The sequence below is a fragment of the Prionailurus viverrinus genome, chromosome A1 (assembly GCF_022837055.1).
Source record: "Prionailurus viverrinus isolate Anna chromosome A1, UM_Priviv_1.0, whole genome shotgun sequence".
NCBI classification, from domain to species: Eukaryota; Metazoa; Chordata; class Mammalia; order Carnivora; family Felidae; genus Prionailurus; species Prionailurus viverrinus.
Genome location: NC_062561.1, coordinates 64,709,184 through 64,728,265, shown reverse-complemented (window position 1 = coordinate 64,728,265; position 19,082 = coordinate 64,709,184). Strand labels below are relative to the sequence as shown.

Below are 19,082 nucleotides of genomic sequence, written 5' to 3'. Positions count from 1 at the left end.
ATGAATTCTTCTCCCACCAAAGTCATGAAAGGACATGTCTAACAGTTCCAAAGCAGCCTTTTGTGATTTAGAGAGAAACTATCAGACTAGCCTCCAGATAGGGCTGCACAGGTCCAGAAAATTACTTTATAAAGTAGTCACCTTTGGTATGACCTGAGATAAATAAAGAGCTGGAAGGTAGCTGCCCTGGGTACATTAACTTTCATCCTTCTTTCTCAGTTGATAACTTTGGTCGTCTTGCCCACCTGAACATCTGCATATACCTAACAAGAAAGAGCCAATATGCCTCATCTTTGAAAGTGAAGAAAAGAAAACAAAGTTCATCTGGTGATTTGTTGTGGCTGTTGTCATTTGCAAGCTCCATCTTTTGCCGTGGTGATCAGTCCAGCCATACCGGAAACAGTTTTCAAACTGATACAACCGCAACAAGGCGAATGACCGGTGAGAGTTTTTTTGGGAGAACAAATTCCTAAGAGTTAAATCTGAGCAGTTTCCACTATCACTAACCATATATTTAACCAATTTCTTTGCAATTCGACTCTGATGCAAACCTGGTAAAGTATCTTTTATGTAATGGCACAATATAATGAAGTTGCAGAATTTGATTATTTAGTAGAGTTTACCCATCCTGGTTTGACATTATTTACCAATATGCATTTAATAGGCACCCTAATAGTCATTTCATGCCCTGAGAACCATCTGCCTTTAAAGCCTTTAATTCTCAGAACTGGTCATTCACTAGTCTTTCTCAGAAAAAATAAAAATGCCATTTCCATTCAAAGCCATGAGTTAAAGATAACAAAACCCCCAAGAATACATGTCCTGAATAACTTAAAAATGGGGTCATTTTCATTTCCAATTCCTTTTGCATGCTTCTGAATTCACTATCATTATTACTTTACATTCACAATAATAATTATCTTCAATTATATTTCAAAATTAATTCTTTAGAAGTGGTGTTAGAATCATGTACTTACAGTCCGTGATTTTCAGCGTCCTCTTGACTTCTCCACTTCCCGATCCCCCACAACCGTCTTCATCATCACACTCCCCGCTGACCTGTTCAGCCATGCCACCGCCACTGCCCATCTGCAGTTCCCACTTGTTGGGCTTGGGTGACCTACCCTGCAACAACTAAATATGGATACAAAACACTTATTAATGGAAGACTCAAGTCATCTAAGGAAGTGATTCAGAAACGTGTCTAAATTAGACTGATTTTCTTATGGGGCTCTACTATTTTGGTGAGAATACTTTACCAAATTGAGTCTGTAAGAAAAATTAAAACTACTGAAATAATAATAAATAATGGGCAAGGTGTTACAGCTACAAAGATCTACAATCTGCATATCGGCTCAATAATCAAGCTTTGCTTGAGGCTTTGGAAAGCCAATAAACCAGGCTTTCTTGCTCATGGATAGTTCGGCTGGAGAATCTTTTGTCTCTGAATTAACATGTTTAAGCTTGGTCAATCAAACTCCATCAATCAAACTCCAGGACGACACAACTCCCTTTGCAGTATATTGGTTGATACTACTGTGCTGTGCTGTAAGCCAACAATCCAAAATTTCTCAAAACATAGAGTAATATTCTTCAAGAAAAGATTCTGTTAAAAGAATGTCGAATTTTGCACATATATGTGTGTATAGCTTTAAACTTTCTTGGATCAGATGCATAGTCCAATGCATATGCACAGAACTGAACCTGGGAACAAAAGACTTAGATCCCACTTCCATTTCTACAAATTACTTAGGAAATTTAACCAACTTCTTGGTTCTTGGTTCTCAAGTATTTTATTTACTAATACGAGCAAAATGGATGGAATAGCCATTTCCCCCTACAGCATGGGAGTGCTGGTAATATTTTTAAATTGGTAATACCAATTTTAATATTGGTAATGCCTGAACTCCTTTTCAAGAAGATGATATCATGAATAATAGAATATTTCACTTAAAGCTAAGATGAGAGAAATGATTGAGTATGTGGCACACACCCCTGTAAGGCAGTATAGAACATATGACCAAACATGAGCACAAGAGGATACTGCTATATTATGAACAAAATGTACCACTGCTGAACACTTAATGGGCATTTAAATTTTTAGGGTGCTTCGTGAAAGTATCAGGGTTGTTAGTTCTAGGAGATTTTCTAGATAATAGTATCGACTGGCAGACAATAATTAAACATGCAGCCCAACGACAATATTTCATATTGGAAAACAAAGGGTAAAATATCCGCAGTACAACTAAGATGAATATGTTTAGCATTTAAGGAACACTTCCATCAAAGAAGCTGGACTTTTTTATAAGCTTTCAAAATTTAAAATAAAATGAGGTCACAAATTGTGAAATATTACAATTCTTTAAAATTAATTTTTTCCTAACAAGAACGAAACGGTAAAACAATTTGACAATAATTTAAAAATTCTGGTCAGAATTAATTTCTATTTATTAGCATTTCCTAAATGTGTTCATAGGCGTTAAATTCAAAAAGATGTCTCCCCTGATTCTCTTGCATATTCCTCCAAACAAGAGGTTAATATTCCATAAGACATTCCCTTACTGAGAAGATCATACCCCGGGAAACAAGCCGTCATATCTTACTTTTTCTCCACGTTTCAGTTTCTCATCCTCTTCACAATCCCTCTCACTGTTTCCAAGTCCCTGAATATGAGACATAATCACTGCTTCCTAAGACAAACTCATCAAAAAATGTCCACAATTCTCTCTGACCCACACTTCCAGGTTCCCAATAATCCTATCTCCCTCTGATGGGGTCAATATCTCTGCGTCCTCTGCATGAAAGTTCCATCTTACTATGTTCATTTTCTTCCTTCTCAATCATCACACATCCACAAATGTTCATTTTCGTTCTCACAACTATGATAAAATTTATCTTGCCAAAATCCCCTATACATTTCTAATCAACAAAAACAAGGTTTTCACAGTAAGATCCTTATTCAAACCCCACATCTTTTGGATTAAACTATTCCAATTTCTTCTTAGTTTGATCGTCTCTCTCCTCACACTTCCAGGAAAATAAAGATAAATGTTTCAGTTAATAGCAGAAATCTCTGTTCTTCCTTTGTAGTCTCTTTCTGGGAATCCATCCCGACAGATTGTGCTCTCACCTTATACAAATTACACACAAGTCCTTATCTGCAGCTCTTGCCACAATACTTCATCTCTAAGCAGTGATTGGATATAAAAATGTACTCTACTGCTTTGTATCTTAAAATAAAACTTCCATCTCCACTATTCATGTATCATTACAACTTCTCTTCCCAACCCCTGATTGCAGGGGACATCAGTCTCTCCATCTACTACCACCAAATTATTTTCCCCAAATCAGTACTTTCACCATGTCATTTCTCTCTGCCTTACTGCTCTTTGTGACCCTTAACTGTCAAAAACTGCTATTTCCCAACATGTGTCTAGAGGAGAAATATCACTAGAGATAGACAAATCACAGAAAGAGATCCTGTGGCAAAATGGTTGTGAAATTCCTATGATGGCCCCTTCTTGATACCCATGAACTAAAGGCTCATGAGAAACCTCACAGTAAGCAATCTTGTTTAACAGTTGAGACTCACTTCCCATTTTCCAAATTTACATAAGCAAATTACCCCTTCCCCTCACTCAACACCCACTGACATACATTTGGAAATGGGGCCTACAAAATACCATTCAAATACAGTTAACAACTTTGTTTTTGTTAATTATGTCTAAGCACAATCCCCCAGCACCCAAATTCTGCCTCAGAGCAATCAGTTTGTTTGTCACACTGAAACTGTGTGAATTTATATGTCTATAATTTTGTTTGTGCTTGTTTCGTATTTTTCTCACTTCCAACTCTTGTTTTTCCTCCACATAGAATACCCCCTTTCTTCTTTCACAATTCATCATATCCTAAATCTCAAGTTCAACCTCAAATACCTCTTTTCCCACTCCATACATATTTCTTGGATCTTTTCGTCTCTGTGTACCATTCACAGGCACTTAATTAACTTTCTTGAGCATATGCCGTGTCTTTCTGACTAATGGTAAGTTTCTCAAGGATGAGACCATGATATTCTCATTTTTATGCTCCCAATCATTACCAGAGGGATATTTCCACATTATAGATGCTGAATAAATACGTTTTAATTCATTTGCAATTTGAAAATAATTTATTAAATTTACCCTGTCTTCCACGCCCTTTACATCTAATTTAGGAAAGTGCTTTCACTTTTACTCAAATCTTCAGAGGCCATGATATTCTAGAACAGCTTTTGAATTCATGCTTATTGACTAGTAGATGAATTCACTTATTTATTCAATGACATTGAGTATATATTATGCAACTCATACATATGTTGAAGAATATAATTCACATCCAAGGAGAAGACATAGTTCTTAAAAAGTACTCAGTATATATTCCTTTTTAAAATTTTTAAAGTTTATTTATTTTGAGAAAGAGAGAAAGCATGAGTCGGGGAGGGGCAGAGACAGAGGGAGAGAGAGAGAATCCCAAGCAGGCTCCACACCATCAGTGCAGAGCCCGACGCTGGGCTCAAACTCATGAAACCATGAGATCATGACTTGAGCAAAAACTGAGAGTCAGACACTTAACTAACTGAGCCACCCAGGTGGCCCTATATTCCTTATTTCAAAAAAAGTTTTTAATGTTTATTTACTTTTGATAGAGAGGCAGAGTGTGAATGGGGGGTGGACAGAGAGAGAGGGAGACACAGAATCCAAAGCAGGCTCCAGGCTCTAAGCTGTCAGCGTAGAGCCTGATGCAGGGCTCGAACCCACAAACTGTGAGATCATGACCTGAGCCAAAGTCGGACACCCAACCTACTGAGCCACCCTGGTGCCCCTATATTCCTTCTTTCAAATTGGTCTACATGAATACGCAACAAGGTACAATCAAAATAAAAGAAATGATGTGAAAATCGGGGGTGGGGTGGGGGAAGCAGACTAATGATTTAGTTTTGTCATCTTGCCAAATGATTTTTCTTTTTGATCTTAGTAAGAAGTTCATCTCATTCCTGTGCTCCAGGAAGCATCTAAAATATTGTGGAAATAAAAATTTAACATTGAAAGATTATACCAAGAAATACTTCCCCAAAATATTTGTGTTTGCTACCCTATTAACTCAAGAGAAAAGGGGTATTCAAATTACCTTTTTAAATGAATACCTAGGAACAGGAATCTAGATAGGGTCAAAAACTTATTTATATAAAATATTCATTTTTTTCTAGAGTAGGAAGGGAACTTTAGCTTTATGATTGGGTCACCAGGTGATGAAATAGCCTCTTGTTCTTTCACAGGACATCAGCTCTTTACTGCCCTCTCCTCCTCCAAAGCCTGGGAGCAGCATGCAGATCACTCCGCCATCTTTCTGTTGGCTCCACCTTCATGGGCAAGTGCTATTTCACTTACTATTCTTAAGTCATTTTGGAGAAATATACACAGCTTCCATCAAAGACAAGCTTGTGCCCCATGTCTTTAGGTAAAACGAAACAAGTTCCACATGTGCACATTTAAAGCAACATACACAGGGGCGCCTGGGTGACTCAGTTGTTAAGCATCTGACTCTTGATTTCAGCTCAGGTCATGATCTCACTGTTCATGAGACTGAGCCCCTCATTGGGCTTTATGCAAACAGCATGGAGTCTGCTTAGGATTCTCTCTCTCTCCTTCTCTCTCTCTCTCTCTCTCTCTGCCTCTCCCCTGTTCAGCTCTCTCTCTCTCTCTCTCTCTCAAAAGAAATAAATACACTTAAAAAAAAAGCAATATATACAAATAAAATGACCCTGTAGAATGATAAAGAAGCCAATTTTTATAAATGACATATGAAAATCAGTCATATTACAGTAGATATACTCATGCCACATACTGTATCAAACATCGCTTCTTTTTATCACATACATGGATAGCTGTTCCATATACTCATAAAATATAGAACATATTAGAATTTTCCAAAATGTAAAGCCTTAAAATTTTAACATTACTCTCTGGGCCTACATTCTCTGCATCTGTAAATTAAGAGAACAATATCTGTTTGGAAGGTTTTGAGACTATTAATTGGCTTAATTATACAAAGTGCTACCATATTGTGAGTGCTCAGTAATGGTTAGTTATTTGTATCACAGTTATCATTATAACTGGTAGGAACTGATACTGGTTACCCTGATTCTGTCTTTCAAAAAGGGAACCCATGCCATGATCATCCTCATCCTGCCTTGACTTGATCTGAGTCCGCCCAGTTGTAAAGATGGCAGTATTTTGAACACTTGAACCTATTGCCAAGTCATGAAAGGTAGAAAGTCGATCAATACATACATATTTATAGAACAACTACAACAGAGGAAGGGCATGATTTTGAGTCCCAGACATACATTAATTGTGTGCCTTTCACCAACTCACTTAAGCCCATTAAAACTTATTTTATTCTACTGAATAATAATGCAAGGGGAAGCACTTTATGTAGTAGAAGGCACCATACTCATTTACAGTGTCCTGTGCAAGACGCCGCATCCATAAAATTGAGAAGCAGAGTGAGGACAGTGAAAAAACCCACAACTTTTAGGGTGTTCCTCCTTTCGTCAATGCCATGCAGTTTGTGCAGTCAGCTGATTAGCTGAAAATAGTCAGTTCTGATGACTGATGCTTCCTGCTTATGTTTAATTGGTTTAGGAAACTCATTAGTTATGCTATCTTGGAGGATGAGTTCGGTGGGTAGAATATCTGATGACTCTAAGGCAAATGTATTTCTTTCAGCTGGTGAATTAATCTCTCAATAGACTCAATTTGCTTTTTACTAACGGTCTGGCAATATCCCATAGTTGCAATATCCTTTCAAACACTTACAATAAAATCTGGCTAGAGATGGCTCGCATACACAACATGTTTGCTGTGAAAGAGAAACATATTCATCCAAAATTTCCAAATGTGAAAGCAATTGAACATGTCTCAAAATCCTATACATAGTAATGCATCTCTAAAATATTTCCTCCTCCGTCCCCTTACAATCATTTACATGGATATACAAGAAGTACATATGTATTTGGAAAATATTAGTCATCAGACACGAGCCTCTACTCATCTATTCAAGTGCAGACATGGTAAAACCTGTTTTCTGAGTTTATGCTATTGATGAGAACATGTTGTTGAAATTAAATGTTGACAGAAAAACTTCAAACTAAAAAACTAAAGATACAGAAAAAAATTATACTTTCACTTCATCAGTTATAAGGCATCTCTAAAGATATATTTTAAGTATAGAATAAAAAATCTCTTTGAATATATACACGCAAATATATACATATATATGAATTTAATTTTGTTATAAAGCACTTGGTATCTGCACTTTCATACAGTTTAAGTGAAACTTAAAAAGAAATGTATGGGAAATAGGAAAACAACGGAAGCTCATAACATTTTAAAATTGGAACTCTGATTCAAAATTCCTCGTGATGTATTTTTAAAGTTATCTCCGTTACATATTTCAAATGAGACCTTTAAAAAAAACCTTCTTATATAATATGCCCTCATCTTCTTTTGCAATTTAACTTCCCTTCCCCCAAACCTCTAACTCTGACCCCATCTAGACCCCAACCCGGTCCATCCTTTTTTCACCTCCCTTATGAACACAATTACAATCATATTTTACAAATCTTTTTCTAGCAAATTTTCCCACTCTTCCTCTTTCAAATTAAAAAAAATAATAATAATTTATGTTAAGCTAACCTAACCATAGATCTCCAAGTTCATATTTTCAAAAGCAGTTAAGCCACAATAGACCATTCCACCTAAAAAGCCAAACACATTTTACAGTGTGTCATGTTATGTTACGTTGACCAGACACAGAAGTCATTTCTGTAGGATTTCTTGTCAGTGTTTGCTTTAAGTTTGAGCTTTCTGATCTCGGCTTCTGTTACCCAGTGATTTGAAAGGTCACTGTTCTGTTGGCATTTAGTTTATGCAAGGCAGTCTGGCAATTTATAAAAGTCTTGTGATTTTGTAAATAGAATACTGAACTTAAAAAAGGCTTACCACATTCACTATCTGGCCTCTAATGCTTCAAGAAATCATTTATTTCTAGTCCCCTTAAGAAAATTCTGTATGTCTCCTTTCACTGTGCTAAAACTTATCTTCAACTCAGAATGTGGCCGGTTCCGTCTTCTGAGCTGCCATGCCAAAAGTGACCAGATACGTCTATAATTAATGTGTGTTCCAGTCCAACCCCTATGTTTGACCTCACGAGAGAGTTTAAACTAAAAGCTAATGAGTAAGTGCAGAAATAAAATGGAAGTAGGGATACAAACACAACCTCAAAAAGAACTCAGAAAAAATGAGAGACTTTTTCTTTTTTTTCAAAAGAGGAAGTGCCCATGCCAAATGTTAGCAATTCTCAAATGGCTTTTGTGAAACGTCTGTATGAAAACACTCTGAAGACCCGGAAAGAATTGCTAAAAAAGAAAAACAGAAGACAACAACAACAACAACACACACACACACACACACACACACTCACACACACATGCACACACAACATTTCTTACAAGACAACCCCAGAGTTCATTTTGGAGCCTTCAATCAAAACATCCATGCTGAGTTAGCTGGACAGATATAGAAGATCAACGTCTACAATAGGGAAGGAACAAGGCCACTTTGTGGCAAGCAATGTATAAGGACCCTGCACCAGGAGCATTGGAGACGAGGGGAGGAGGAAAATGGAGCCTATCTATATTGCAAACATGTAAGATGTTCAACGGACTAAGTGGATGTGTAATGCAAATTTCTTGAAGTCAGACATTTCATTACGTAGGACATGAGGCATGACATTTATAATTCCCCCACCCCCCCACCCCCAAAAAAGGTGAGAATTGTTTTCTTGATGCTGCTATCTTACTTCCCAAGTAGTTTATTAATTTTCCAAATCATTACTGCATATTGCACACTAGATATTGTATATCTACATAGACACACACACAAATCACATTGCATATTGTCACGCACAATTATAAGATAGACACCATCCAGGTTTCTAGCTGTTCCAGGTGAGTCTATGATTAAAATTAAAGAACATCCTAAACCAGAAAAATCAGATATTAAATAATCTCATTATTTTACATTTCTTGGGTGAAGCATGAATTTGTATTATTCATGGTGTGGTTTATCATCGAGGAGTCATTTTTTAACATGCTGAAAGCCTATATCTCTGTTCCTAGGTCTTCATATGCATGAGAATACTTAAATAACCAGCATGTAATGCAGACTAACATGCATATTTGCCCTAAAAACACAGATTACCTCAGGAAACGGCCTCTCCCTGGTTTGGATGCTACAGCAACTCAAGGTACTAGTAATTTACTGCTAAGAACATGCCTAACAATTTGCCTCATTATCTTGTATCATCTTCCTGACACTATAAGGCACAACGACCAAATTTCCAAAATCAAAGATAGAACTGAACATCTGCTCCCTCTGAGCAAACAAGTGAAAGTATTCCAAAACATGGATGGATTGACTGAAGATGAATTCTAGATAACTGATTATCAGCTAGTGAATCAGGTTTCCATTAAGCACACTCTACAGAAGTGAATCGGGACCCATATCAGAAAGGTAATTTTAACTTTACATGCATTTGCTAGTTAATGGTATAATATTAATTTTGGTTGTGTTACTAAGGGAGTGGTTTTCTTTGCTCAGTTCATCTGCTAAATGTTGCTTTATCTTGGCTCAGTCAAAAAGAAAAGGATTGGCAATGTTAGCAATTCAGTTATCTCTACTGACAGAAAGACCATGAAATTTTTACATGGAATACAGGAATTAGCATTTCCATTATTTAGATTTTCCCTTGCCATTTCTTTTTATTATCTTAATATATTTCTAACAGGACTACAGGATTTATGTCATCCAACTGATACATGTTGGAATCACTGTCCTTGAATGATTGATCTGTATAAGCCTGATGTCATGAGAAACAGACAAGGGAAAAAAATAAAAGGAAGGAAGGAAAGGAGGGAGGGAGAAAGGAAACCTTTAATCATGATACATTCTCGATGTAAGGGTTCCAGATTAGAAAAGATTTTTATTTGCTAATTCGTCAAAAGTTCCATTATCTTTTAGAAAGAACTGTGACGGATTGCAAATTCATTTAAAACCTAGTTTTGGCAACTAATCTAGATTGCTTTCATTGGCCAGCTGTGCGGAACTCATCCTCAGATGCTCTATTAAAACATTCTAGGAGAGATGCCCTTAAAGTTCCCCAGTCTATTAAAGGTTTACTTCCAAGGAGCTCGTTCTGATCTCATTTAGTACGACACCCTTGTGTATGCCAGATGGTAACAAGAGTTATAGCTTCACACATGTCATTCTGATTTTCACCTTTGCAGTGAAAGTCCCTTAATCTAGCTTTCTTTACATAAACCACAAATATACGGACAAAGATATGCTAAGCCAGGATTAAGGAATTGTGATCTTGGTAAATATTCTAGAAATAATTTGAGAAAAATTAGTAAAATTTGAGGCTGTGGTTGCCTTGGGGAAAGGGCAGGTGGGTGTTTGGGATTCTAGGCTAGATTCTTCCATTAACGATTTAAATGTGTGCCTAAACAAACTTTAATTTGGCTGAGCCTAAATGTTTTAGCTGAAAAAAAGGAGGAGGTTGAAAGTCCCCAAGTGTGCCTTCTGGTTCTAAAATTTTCAATTCTAACATGTTTCAAGCCATTCTAACATTTGGTTTAGAAACTGGCATTCTAGGGGAGCTTGGATGGCTCAGTCGGGTAAGCATCCAGGTCTTGGTTTCGGCTCAGGTCATGATCTCACTTCTTCCTGGGCTCATGCCCCTCATCAGGCTCTGTGCTGACAGTGCAGAGTCTGCATGGGATTCTCTCTCTCTGTCTCTCACTGCCCCTCCCTGACACATGCTGTCTCTCTTTCTCTCTCAAAATAAAAACTTTAAATTTTTTTTAAAAAAAGAAATAGGTATTCTATCATCAAGGGTTATTGCAGCCCTCCTTGACCTACATTTTAATTCTATTCCTTTTTCTGTTAGCTTTAATTTTTTGGAGTTTTGTTTTAAATTTTTTTTAACGTTTATTTATTATTGAGAGAGAGAGAGAGAGAGAGAGAGAGAGAGAGCATGAGCATAGGAGGGGCAGACACAGAATTTGAAGCAAGCTCCAGGCTCTGAGCTGTCAGCACAGAGCCCAACATGGGGGCTCGAACTCAAACAAACTGTGAGATCATGACCTGAGCCAAAGTCAGACGCTCAACCAACTGAGCCATCCAGGCACCCCTAATTTTTAGAGTTTTAAAATGTACAGTATATGTTTCTTATAGGCTGAATCATGTTTGCAAAAATATATTTTGAGGTCCCAAACTCCAGGACCTCCAAACATGACCTTCTTTTTTTTTAATTTTTAAATGTTTATTTGTTTACTTTTGAGTGGGGGGGGGGGGAGCCGGCATGAGTGGGGGAGGGGTAGAGAGAGAGGGAGACACAGAATCTGAAGCAGGCTCCAGGCTCTGAGCTGTCAGACAGAGCCCTATGCAGGGCTCGAACTCACTGACCACGAGATCATGACCTGAGCTGAAGTCAGACACTCAACCGGCTGAGTCACCCAGGCACCCCAAACATGACATTCTTTGAAAATAGGGTCTTTACAGAGGTAATAAAGTGAAAATGAGATCATTAGGGTGGGCCCTAACGCAATATGATTACTGTCCTTATAAAAAGGGGAAATGTGAACACAGGGCCAGACATGAACAAAGTGAACACTATACAAGGACATAGCAGGAAAATGTATGTGATGGTGTAGGGTTGGCCAACACACCTACAAGCCAAGGAGGCCAAATGCTGCCAGAAAACCAGCAGAAGCTAGGAAAGAGGCATGGAGCAGATTCACAGACCTCAGAAGGACCCACCCTTGCTGACTCTTTGATTTCCAACTTCCAGACTCCAGAACTGTGATGCAATAAATCCACTGTGTTAAGCCACAATTTGTGGTCTATTGTTACAATAACCCTTACGGTTGAATACAAAGATACATACTAAATAGTGCAAAAGTCATAAGTGTGTAACCTCAAGAATTCGACATGAACTCAGCCATGTGACCACCATTAGCATGATACAGAACATTACCAGCATTTCGGAAGCCTCTTTTACGCCTCATTTTCTTCTCCTAAATATAACACAATTTTGACTTCTACCACAGATTCATTTTTCCTGAGGAACTTTATATGAATGCAAGCATGTCTGTGACATTCCAAATGTAGCAGAAATTCATTCTTTTTAATTACTGTATTTTATTCTATAGTATCAATGAACCATAACTTAATTTCCCATTGTGTTGGTAGACAATTGTACTATTTTGAGCGTCTGGATGTAAAAATACTGTTGCTGTGAAAATCTTGTAAATGTCTTTCAGTGTAAAAAAAACGGTCATATATGTTGGGTATATACCTAAATATGAAATTGTGAGGTCATGGAGGTCGGTATCTGTGTAGTGAAACTAGCTTTATTTGTTTATTTCCTCCTTCTTAATATTGATGTATAATTTATTAATATAGTCTACAGATCTTAAATATACAGTTCAGTGAGTTTTTGCATAGGTATACAGGCAAAAATACAACTCAAATTAGAATATAGTACAAGCATCCCAGAAATCTATCATCTCAGTCTATAACAAGAATCAGAAGATAACTGCTATTCTGATCTCTACTTACATAGATTCATTTGCCTGTTAATAAATTTAATAAAGATAGTATCATGTAGTATATATCCTCTTGTATATGGCTGTTTATATTCAACATTATGTTTTAAACATTTATCATATTATTGTATGTATCAATTATTCATTATTATTGTGTAGGGGAGAAAAAGTATCTTTTCTTTCTACCCTTTTAAGTTCTCAACTACAATCTCTGCAACAAAAGACAGATTAACAAGAGAAAAGCACACAAATTTATTTAATAGGAATTTTATATGACACAGGAGCCTTCATTAGGAAGAAGCAGTTAAAGCTGAGCATTCTTATGCTAGGTTTGATGAAGAGCAGAAAATCATGGGAAAATGTGATAGGACAAAAAAGGCTATGAGCTAAGTGGGGAAAAAGCTTGTTGTTCAGATTCTCCTGAGCTGAGTCCCTAGTCTTTGGAGATAAGGATACTCCCTACCCTGTTTATAGTGAGAGCACCTTTCATATTAGGGTCTTAAAACCTGCTTCAGGGGAAGGTTCCTGCACTTGCCCTTTCTCAAATTTCTTCAGCTCAAAATATTCAATTCGTCATGATGTCATATTTTGACGTTGCCTTTCCTGAACCCTGTCAATTGCAATATAGGTGTTCCATTTTATGCATAGACAGCAACTTATTTAGCATTGGACTATTCATCTGTTCTCAGTTTGAGGATACAATAAATAATGCTAATTGCATATTGTTGTGCATATTTTTTGAATGACTTAAGCATTCATTGATCTTGAGTGTATATCCAGGAGTGGAATTGCTGAGACAAAGGGTATATTAATATTTATCTTTAATAGACATTGCCAGAATAGATTTCCGATATGGTTCTTCAGGTTTAAATTTCCACCAACAATACACACCACTTCCAGTTATCCCATGCTTTCTTCAAGACTTGGTAATATTAGCTGTTTTAATTTTAGTTGTTTTGTGGGCATGTAGTGATAGTTTTAGTGATTTATTTCTAGGGGTACCTGGGTGGCTCAGTTAGTTGAGTGTCTGACTTCATTCAGCTCAGGTCATGATCTCACCAATTGTGAGTTCAAGCCCCTAGCAGGCTCTCTAGGGGCAGCGCAGAGCCTGCTTCAGATCCTCTGTCCCCCTCTCTCTGCCCCTCCCCCATTCCCACTGTATCTCTCAAATATAAATAAAACCTAAAAAAAGATGATTTATTTTTATATGATTTTGATTTTTTCTTTAAATTTTTTTGATGATTATTTATTTTTGAAAAAGAAAGAAAGAGAGAGAGAGAGAGAGAGAGAACATGAGTAGGGGAGGGGCAGAGAAAGAGGGAGACACTGAATCCAAAGCAGGTTCCAGGCTCTGAGCTGTCATCACAGAGCCTGACGGGGGGCTTGAGAACCATGAGATCATGACCTGAGCCGAAGTGGGATGCCAAACCAATTGAACCACCCAGGTGCCCCTGATTTTGATTTTTTTTTTTCATCCTCTAATATAAGGTGACTTTTCAAGTCATTTACCCATAGGAAAAAACAGGTTATCTACATTTTCTAATGGATTTCTAAGAGTTCTTTATAAATTCTAGATATGACATTTGTTTTCATGTTTATGTAATATTTTTATTATTTTTGTCTTTCCTTGCTATTTTTAGATGGATCATTTTTTATTGCTTGATAGCCTCTTGTTACACCTTTTTGATTATCTTAGATATTATAATTGTAATATTTATGTATAGTATAATATTTATTCTAGACTTATTACTTTCAATAAGTATACTTATTGAATATAAGTATTCAATACTACTTTCAATAGTATTACCACTTCGGCAACAATATAAGAACCTTAGAAAAGTTAAACACTATTTAGCCACTCTCATTATCACATTTTATTTCAATATATATTATAAATTCCAGAGGCCAATTCTTATGTTTACCCCTCCTTCTCATGTGTATTTCATGGTAAATACCCCCCCCCAATTCCTTTTAATATCCTTGTCAGATTTTAATGTCAATATATGCTTCCCACAGCAAATTAGGAAGAATTCTCTCTTTTGTATGTATTTCCTGAAAGTGCTTGTATAAGATTAAATCTATTCATTCCTTTTATTTTTAGAAGAATTTACCAGATAATCTGTCTGTGCTTGAAATTTCTGTGTGTGTATGAGTGTGTGTGAGTGTGTGTGTGTGTGTGTGTAAAATGTGTTAATTATAGATATGGTTTCTATAATTGATACAGAGCTCATTCTGATTGTCAAATTTTCTTCTTGTGCCAATATTTTAAGATTTGTTTTCAGTGAACTTCATTGCTTCCTGTAGTTTCATGCTTCTTTTAGGAATTATTTTTCCTTAGCCTGAAGAACTGAAGTATTTCTTGTAGTTCAGGTCTGCTAGGTAAGCATTCACTCAACATTTATGTGACAAAATAGATTTTATTATGCCTCATTTACATGTATATTTTAACTGGTCATAGAATTCTGGATTGACATAATTTTCCCCTCAGCATGTTAAAGAAAGATGCCATTCTACTGTCTTTAGTTTTTGTTGAAAATCTTAGTTTTGCTCTTTTGCTTGGTTTTAAGACTTTCATTTTGTCTTGGTTCAACAGTTTGACTAAGATCTACCTGGTTATGGTTTTCTTTGTATTATGTTGCTTAGGTTTTGTTGAGTTTCTTAAGAACGGACCTTTTTCCTTTATCAGTTGTACAACATTCTTGACCAATTGGTCTTCAAATATTTGTCTTTCCTACTCCCTCTCACGTGTCTTTCTTGGTCTCCAGTTGCAGGTATATTAGACATTTTGATGGTGGCCCAGGCCTCTTATGCTTTGTTCTGCTTTATCTAATTTCTGTTCTTCAGTTTAGATTATTTCTGTGGATCTGGATCTCTCTTCACGTTCACTTATTTGGGTTTTATTGTATTTACTGTGATTTACACCTATTCAGTGATTTAAGTTCAATTAGTGGGCTTTTCAGTTTTAAAATACCTACCTAATTTTTTATATAGATTCAAATTCTTTGTGAAAATGTCCACCTTTTCATTCTGTTTATTTTAATTTTATTACCATATGAGCATCAACCAGCTTTCAGGGATATCGAGATTAGCTCTTTGCTTTGTTTCTCCACTGCAACCTCAAAACCTGAGAAATGTCTGGGGTGAGGTTCTGGGGGTTGGCCATACATTTATGGCAGACCCCTCCCTTTCAACGATTTTATCTCCTAAGCACTGTGAGATCCTGGAAGATTTCATTCTGCCTTCTAGAATCCCTTGGTATAGTTCCTCAGCCTCACATATACCCAAGAACTCGGCAGATAGCTCTCCAGAAAATAAGTCTTGTGTACCACTGTCTACTTTACCCCAAGATTCATCCAGGTCAGGCCCACTCCTCAGCCTCTACCCACAGTCAGAAAAAGCTTCCAGAGAATAAACATTGACAAATAGCCCATGTTGGCAGGACTCTACAGTCTATAAATTTTAGTTCTTTAGTTCTTTTGGTTGTCCCAGTTGTCCTTAAAATTTTAATTATATAATTTATCTACATTCTAATTGTTGCAACAATTCTTTGGCCAAGTCTGACCTATATACCAAACTTGCATTCCCTTTACTTTTAGTACTTTATTTGTTAATACAGAGTCTTTTAATTTTTTTTCTGAAAGCGTCTTAAAATTCATAAAAGTTTATGTCATGAAATTTTTGCAGAACTGAATATTCCAAAAATAAACATAGACTTTCAACTCATGTTATCTTTTTTACATGCTCATCTTAGGAATCAATGGACCACCAAAATTGCTTCTCAAATTAAAAATATATCTGGAAATTGTCCAAAAAGGATTTAAGATGGCTTTTCTAGAAAGAGGTCTTGCTAGTGGGACTCTGAACTCTATGACAGAAGTAAAAATAAAAATGTCTTGTAATTATGATGACCATTCAGGTATATTTATTGACATTCTTACTGCTTCATCTTGAGGGGCTGACCTACAGGTACATAGAAATATACCCAGAACAATGGAGAGATAGAAGATTTAAACCAGCATGTTCTAATTTTTTAAATTAAAAAAAAAATTTTTTTGAGAGAGAGAGAATGAGCAGGGGAGGGGTAAAGGGAAAGAAAGAACTCAAGTAGGCTCCAGGCTCAGTGCAGAACCTGAGGTGGGGCTTGATCCCATAACCCTGGGATCATGACCTGAGCCCAAATCAAGAGTTGGACGCTCAATGGACTGAGCCACCAGGTGCCCCTCAACCAACATGTTCTGAGGAAGTAGTTTAGAATGTGACAGTGTATCTTGTTTTTAAGTCAGCTGGCCAAATGTAATTCAAATATGTTATACACAAACCCTTTGTGTCCCTGAAGAGAGCTCTGTAATGATGTAGATGCCACTAGCAGAATTATCAGGAATACTATCATGAACCATCCTCTGCGGTGCTGAGTAAGAAATTTACTTTGGTCTGTAAGCCTCAAGTTAAAGGAGGGAGAAATAACAAATAAACCCTGAGAACATGTTGGAATGAGTGACAGACAGAAATGTCAGCATCTATTATCAAAAGACCCAGAGAAAATAGGGAAGACTAGGGTAGAACTGAGTCAATATTCTGTAAATTTTTAAAGAAGGTAAATATTAGAAGAAAGGAAGATTGATCTGAGGAACAGCCCTTCACCTGCAGTAGTAAAGTATCCATCAGGTAGGGCATGGGCAAATGACAACCTTAGTACCTCAAAATTCAGTTTTGTTCCATCAAAGAGTGAAAATGTTGTTGAACCTCAAATTAGTCCAAATAACTTTCTGGCCTGATGAATTTTGCCAAGATAATAAGTTCTTGGCGGGGGGGGGGGGGGGGGGGGGGAGGGGGGCTTTGTATTTTCCTTACTTTAAAATTACAAAAGTACCTTCTTATTATATAATTCATTCACATTATAATATTTTAGGCAATACAGAAAATCTTATGAAGTTCAATAAAACATCTATACATTTAAATTTTAAATATCCAATACAGTGCTTTACCAGTCTGTACTTGGCATTTTCCCCATGTCCCTATACCAGTGAGTGCCCTTAAATAATTGAAATAAATGTATACATATATATACTTACATATGTATACATTTATACATATATATTTATTCCACATAGCAATTTCATACTATAAAAGGTAATATTTTCATTTAAAAATTAAGTATTAGTATCTTTTGATAGATATGCCAGAGGCAGCACAAGAGCTATTTATTTTTGGCACAAACTGGCTTCCTTTTGATAACTGCTCTCATGTCCTGAGTGTTCCCTCTCTCTTCCATGTATTCAGTGTCATATCATTTTTTAGCTCTTCACACAGGCGTTCCTGGAAGATGCAATTTCCCCTTCCTTTGATCATAATACTTTCTTAAACAATATTGCTATTCCCTTGCAATTGATTCAATGTGAGTATTAGGGGGAAAAATGACCAGCTTATTAGAACACTTTACTTATGGGCTGGGTGGAAAGAAGACATATCCCTCCAAAACTGCACTGAAATATAAAGGGAGGAGATTGTCAATTCAGAGCTATGCAGGCACCATCACGGATTCTTCTTCCTTATTGTCAGTTATAGATCTAAGCCAGAAGGGTACTGACGATAGAAATGGAAAGGGGAAGTGTGTGTGTGTGTGTGTGTGTGTGTGTGTGAAGGCAGCCACTTGAATGCAGTCATCTCAAGGCCTGACAGGGAAGGATTCATTTCCAAGCACACACGCACGATAGCTGGCAGGATTTAGTTCCTTGACAGTTGTTGGACTGAGGACTCCTTTGATTTCTCGCAACATGGGCCTCCCTATAAAGCATCTTACAACATGGCAGCTCTCTTTATCTTAGCAAGAAAGCAAGAGAGCAGGAGAGGGTAACAGCAAGGTGGGGAGAGGGCCAGCAAGATGCACGTCTGTTTTGTAACCTAATCCCAGAAGTAACATCCCTTTACTTTTGCTACATTGTGTGTTTCAGAAACAAGACATTAGATCCAGCCTGCACTCAAGGAGAGGGGATCACTCAAAGGCATGAACACTAGGAAGTGGGATCATCGAGAGCTATATCAGAAACTGCCTATGACGCCATCCAGGTAATTACCACTAGCATATTATTTGTCTTCAGAAATATACTTAAATAAAACTCTAGAATAACAGTCTAGGATTAAATTAAATTAAAATAATGGTCTCTACAGCTCTGTATCCTGCTCCATACCCCCAGAGTTATATATAAATGTAGCAGTTGTTTCTCTTCTTTACCACCAGACTCCAGCATGATTCACCCACACAGCAGAGACCCTCTATGTGTTTGCCTAAGCCAGATTCGTCAGAATCTATATGTTATTGACATGCCAGTGACTATTTTTACCCATTCTGGAAAGCCGATCAATTTTCCACATT

General features: G+C 36.9%; 1 protein-coding gene across 1 annotated transcript in view; it reads right to left on the bottom strand.

The window, feature by feature from the left end:
- Positions 1-202: 202 nt before the first annotated feature.
- GPC5 (glypican 5) overlaps positions 203-19,082 on the bottom strand; it is a 683,554-nt gene continuing 664,674 nt past the window's right edge. Inside the window, exons 7-9 of the mRNA XM_047855862.1 lie at positions 978-1,134; positions 395-563; positions 203-263 (exon numbers count right to left, since the gene is read on the bottom strand). Coding sequence (XP_047711818.1) covers positions 203-263; positions 395-563; positions 978-1,134 — 387 coding nt within the window. The remainder of the gene's footprint in view (positions 264-394; positions 564-977; positions 1,135-19,082) is intronic.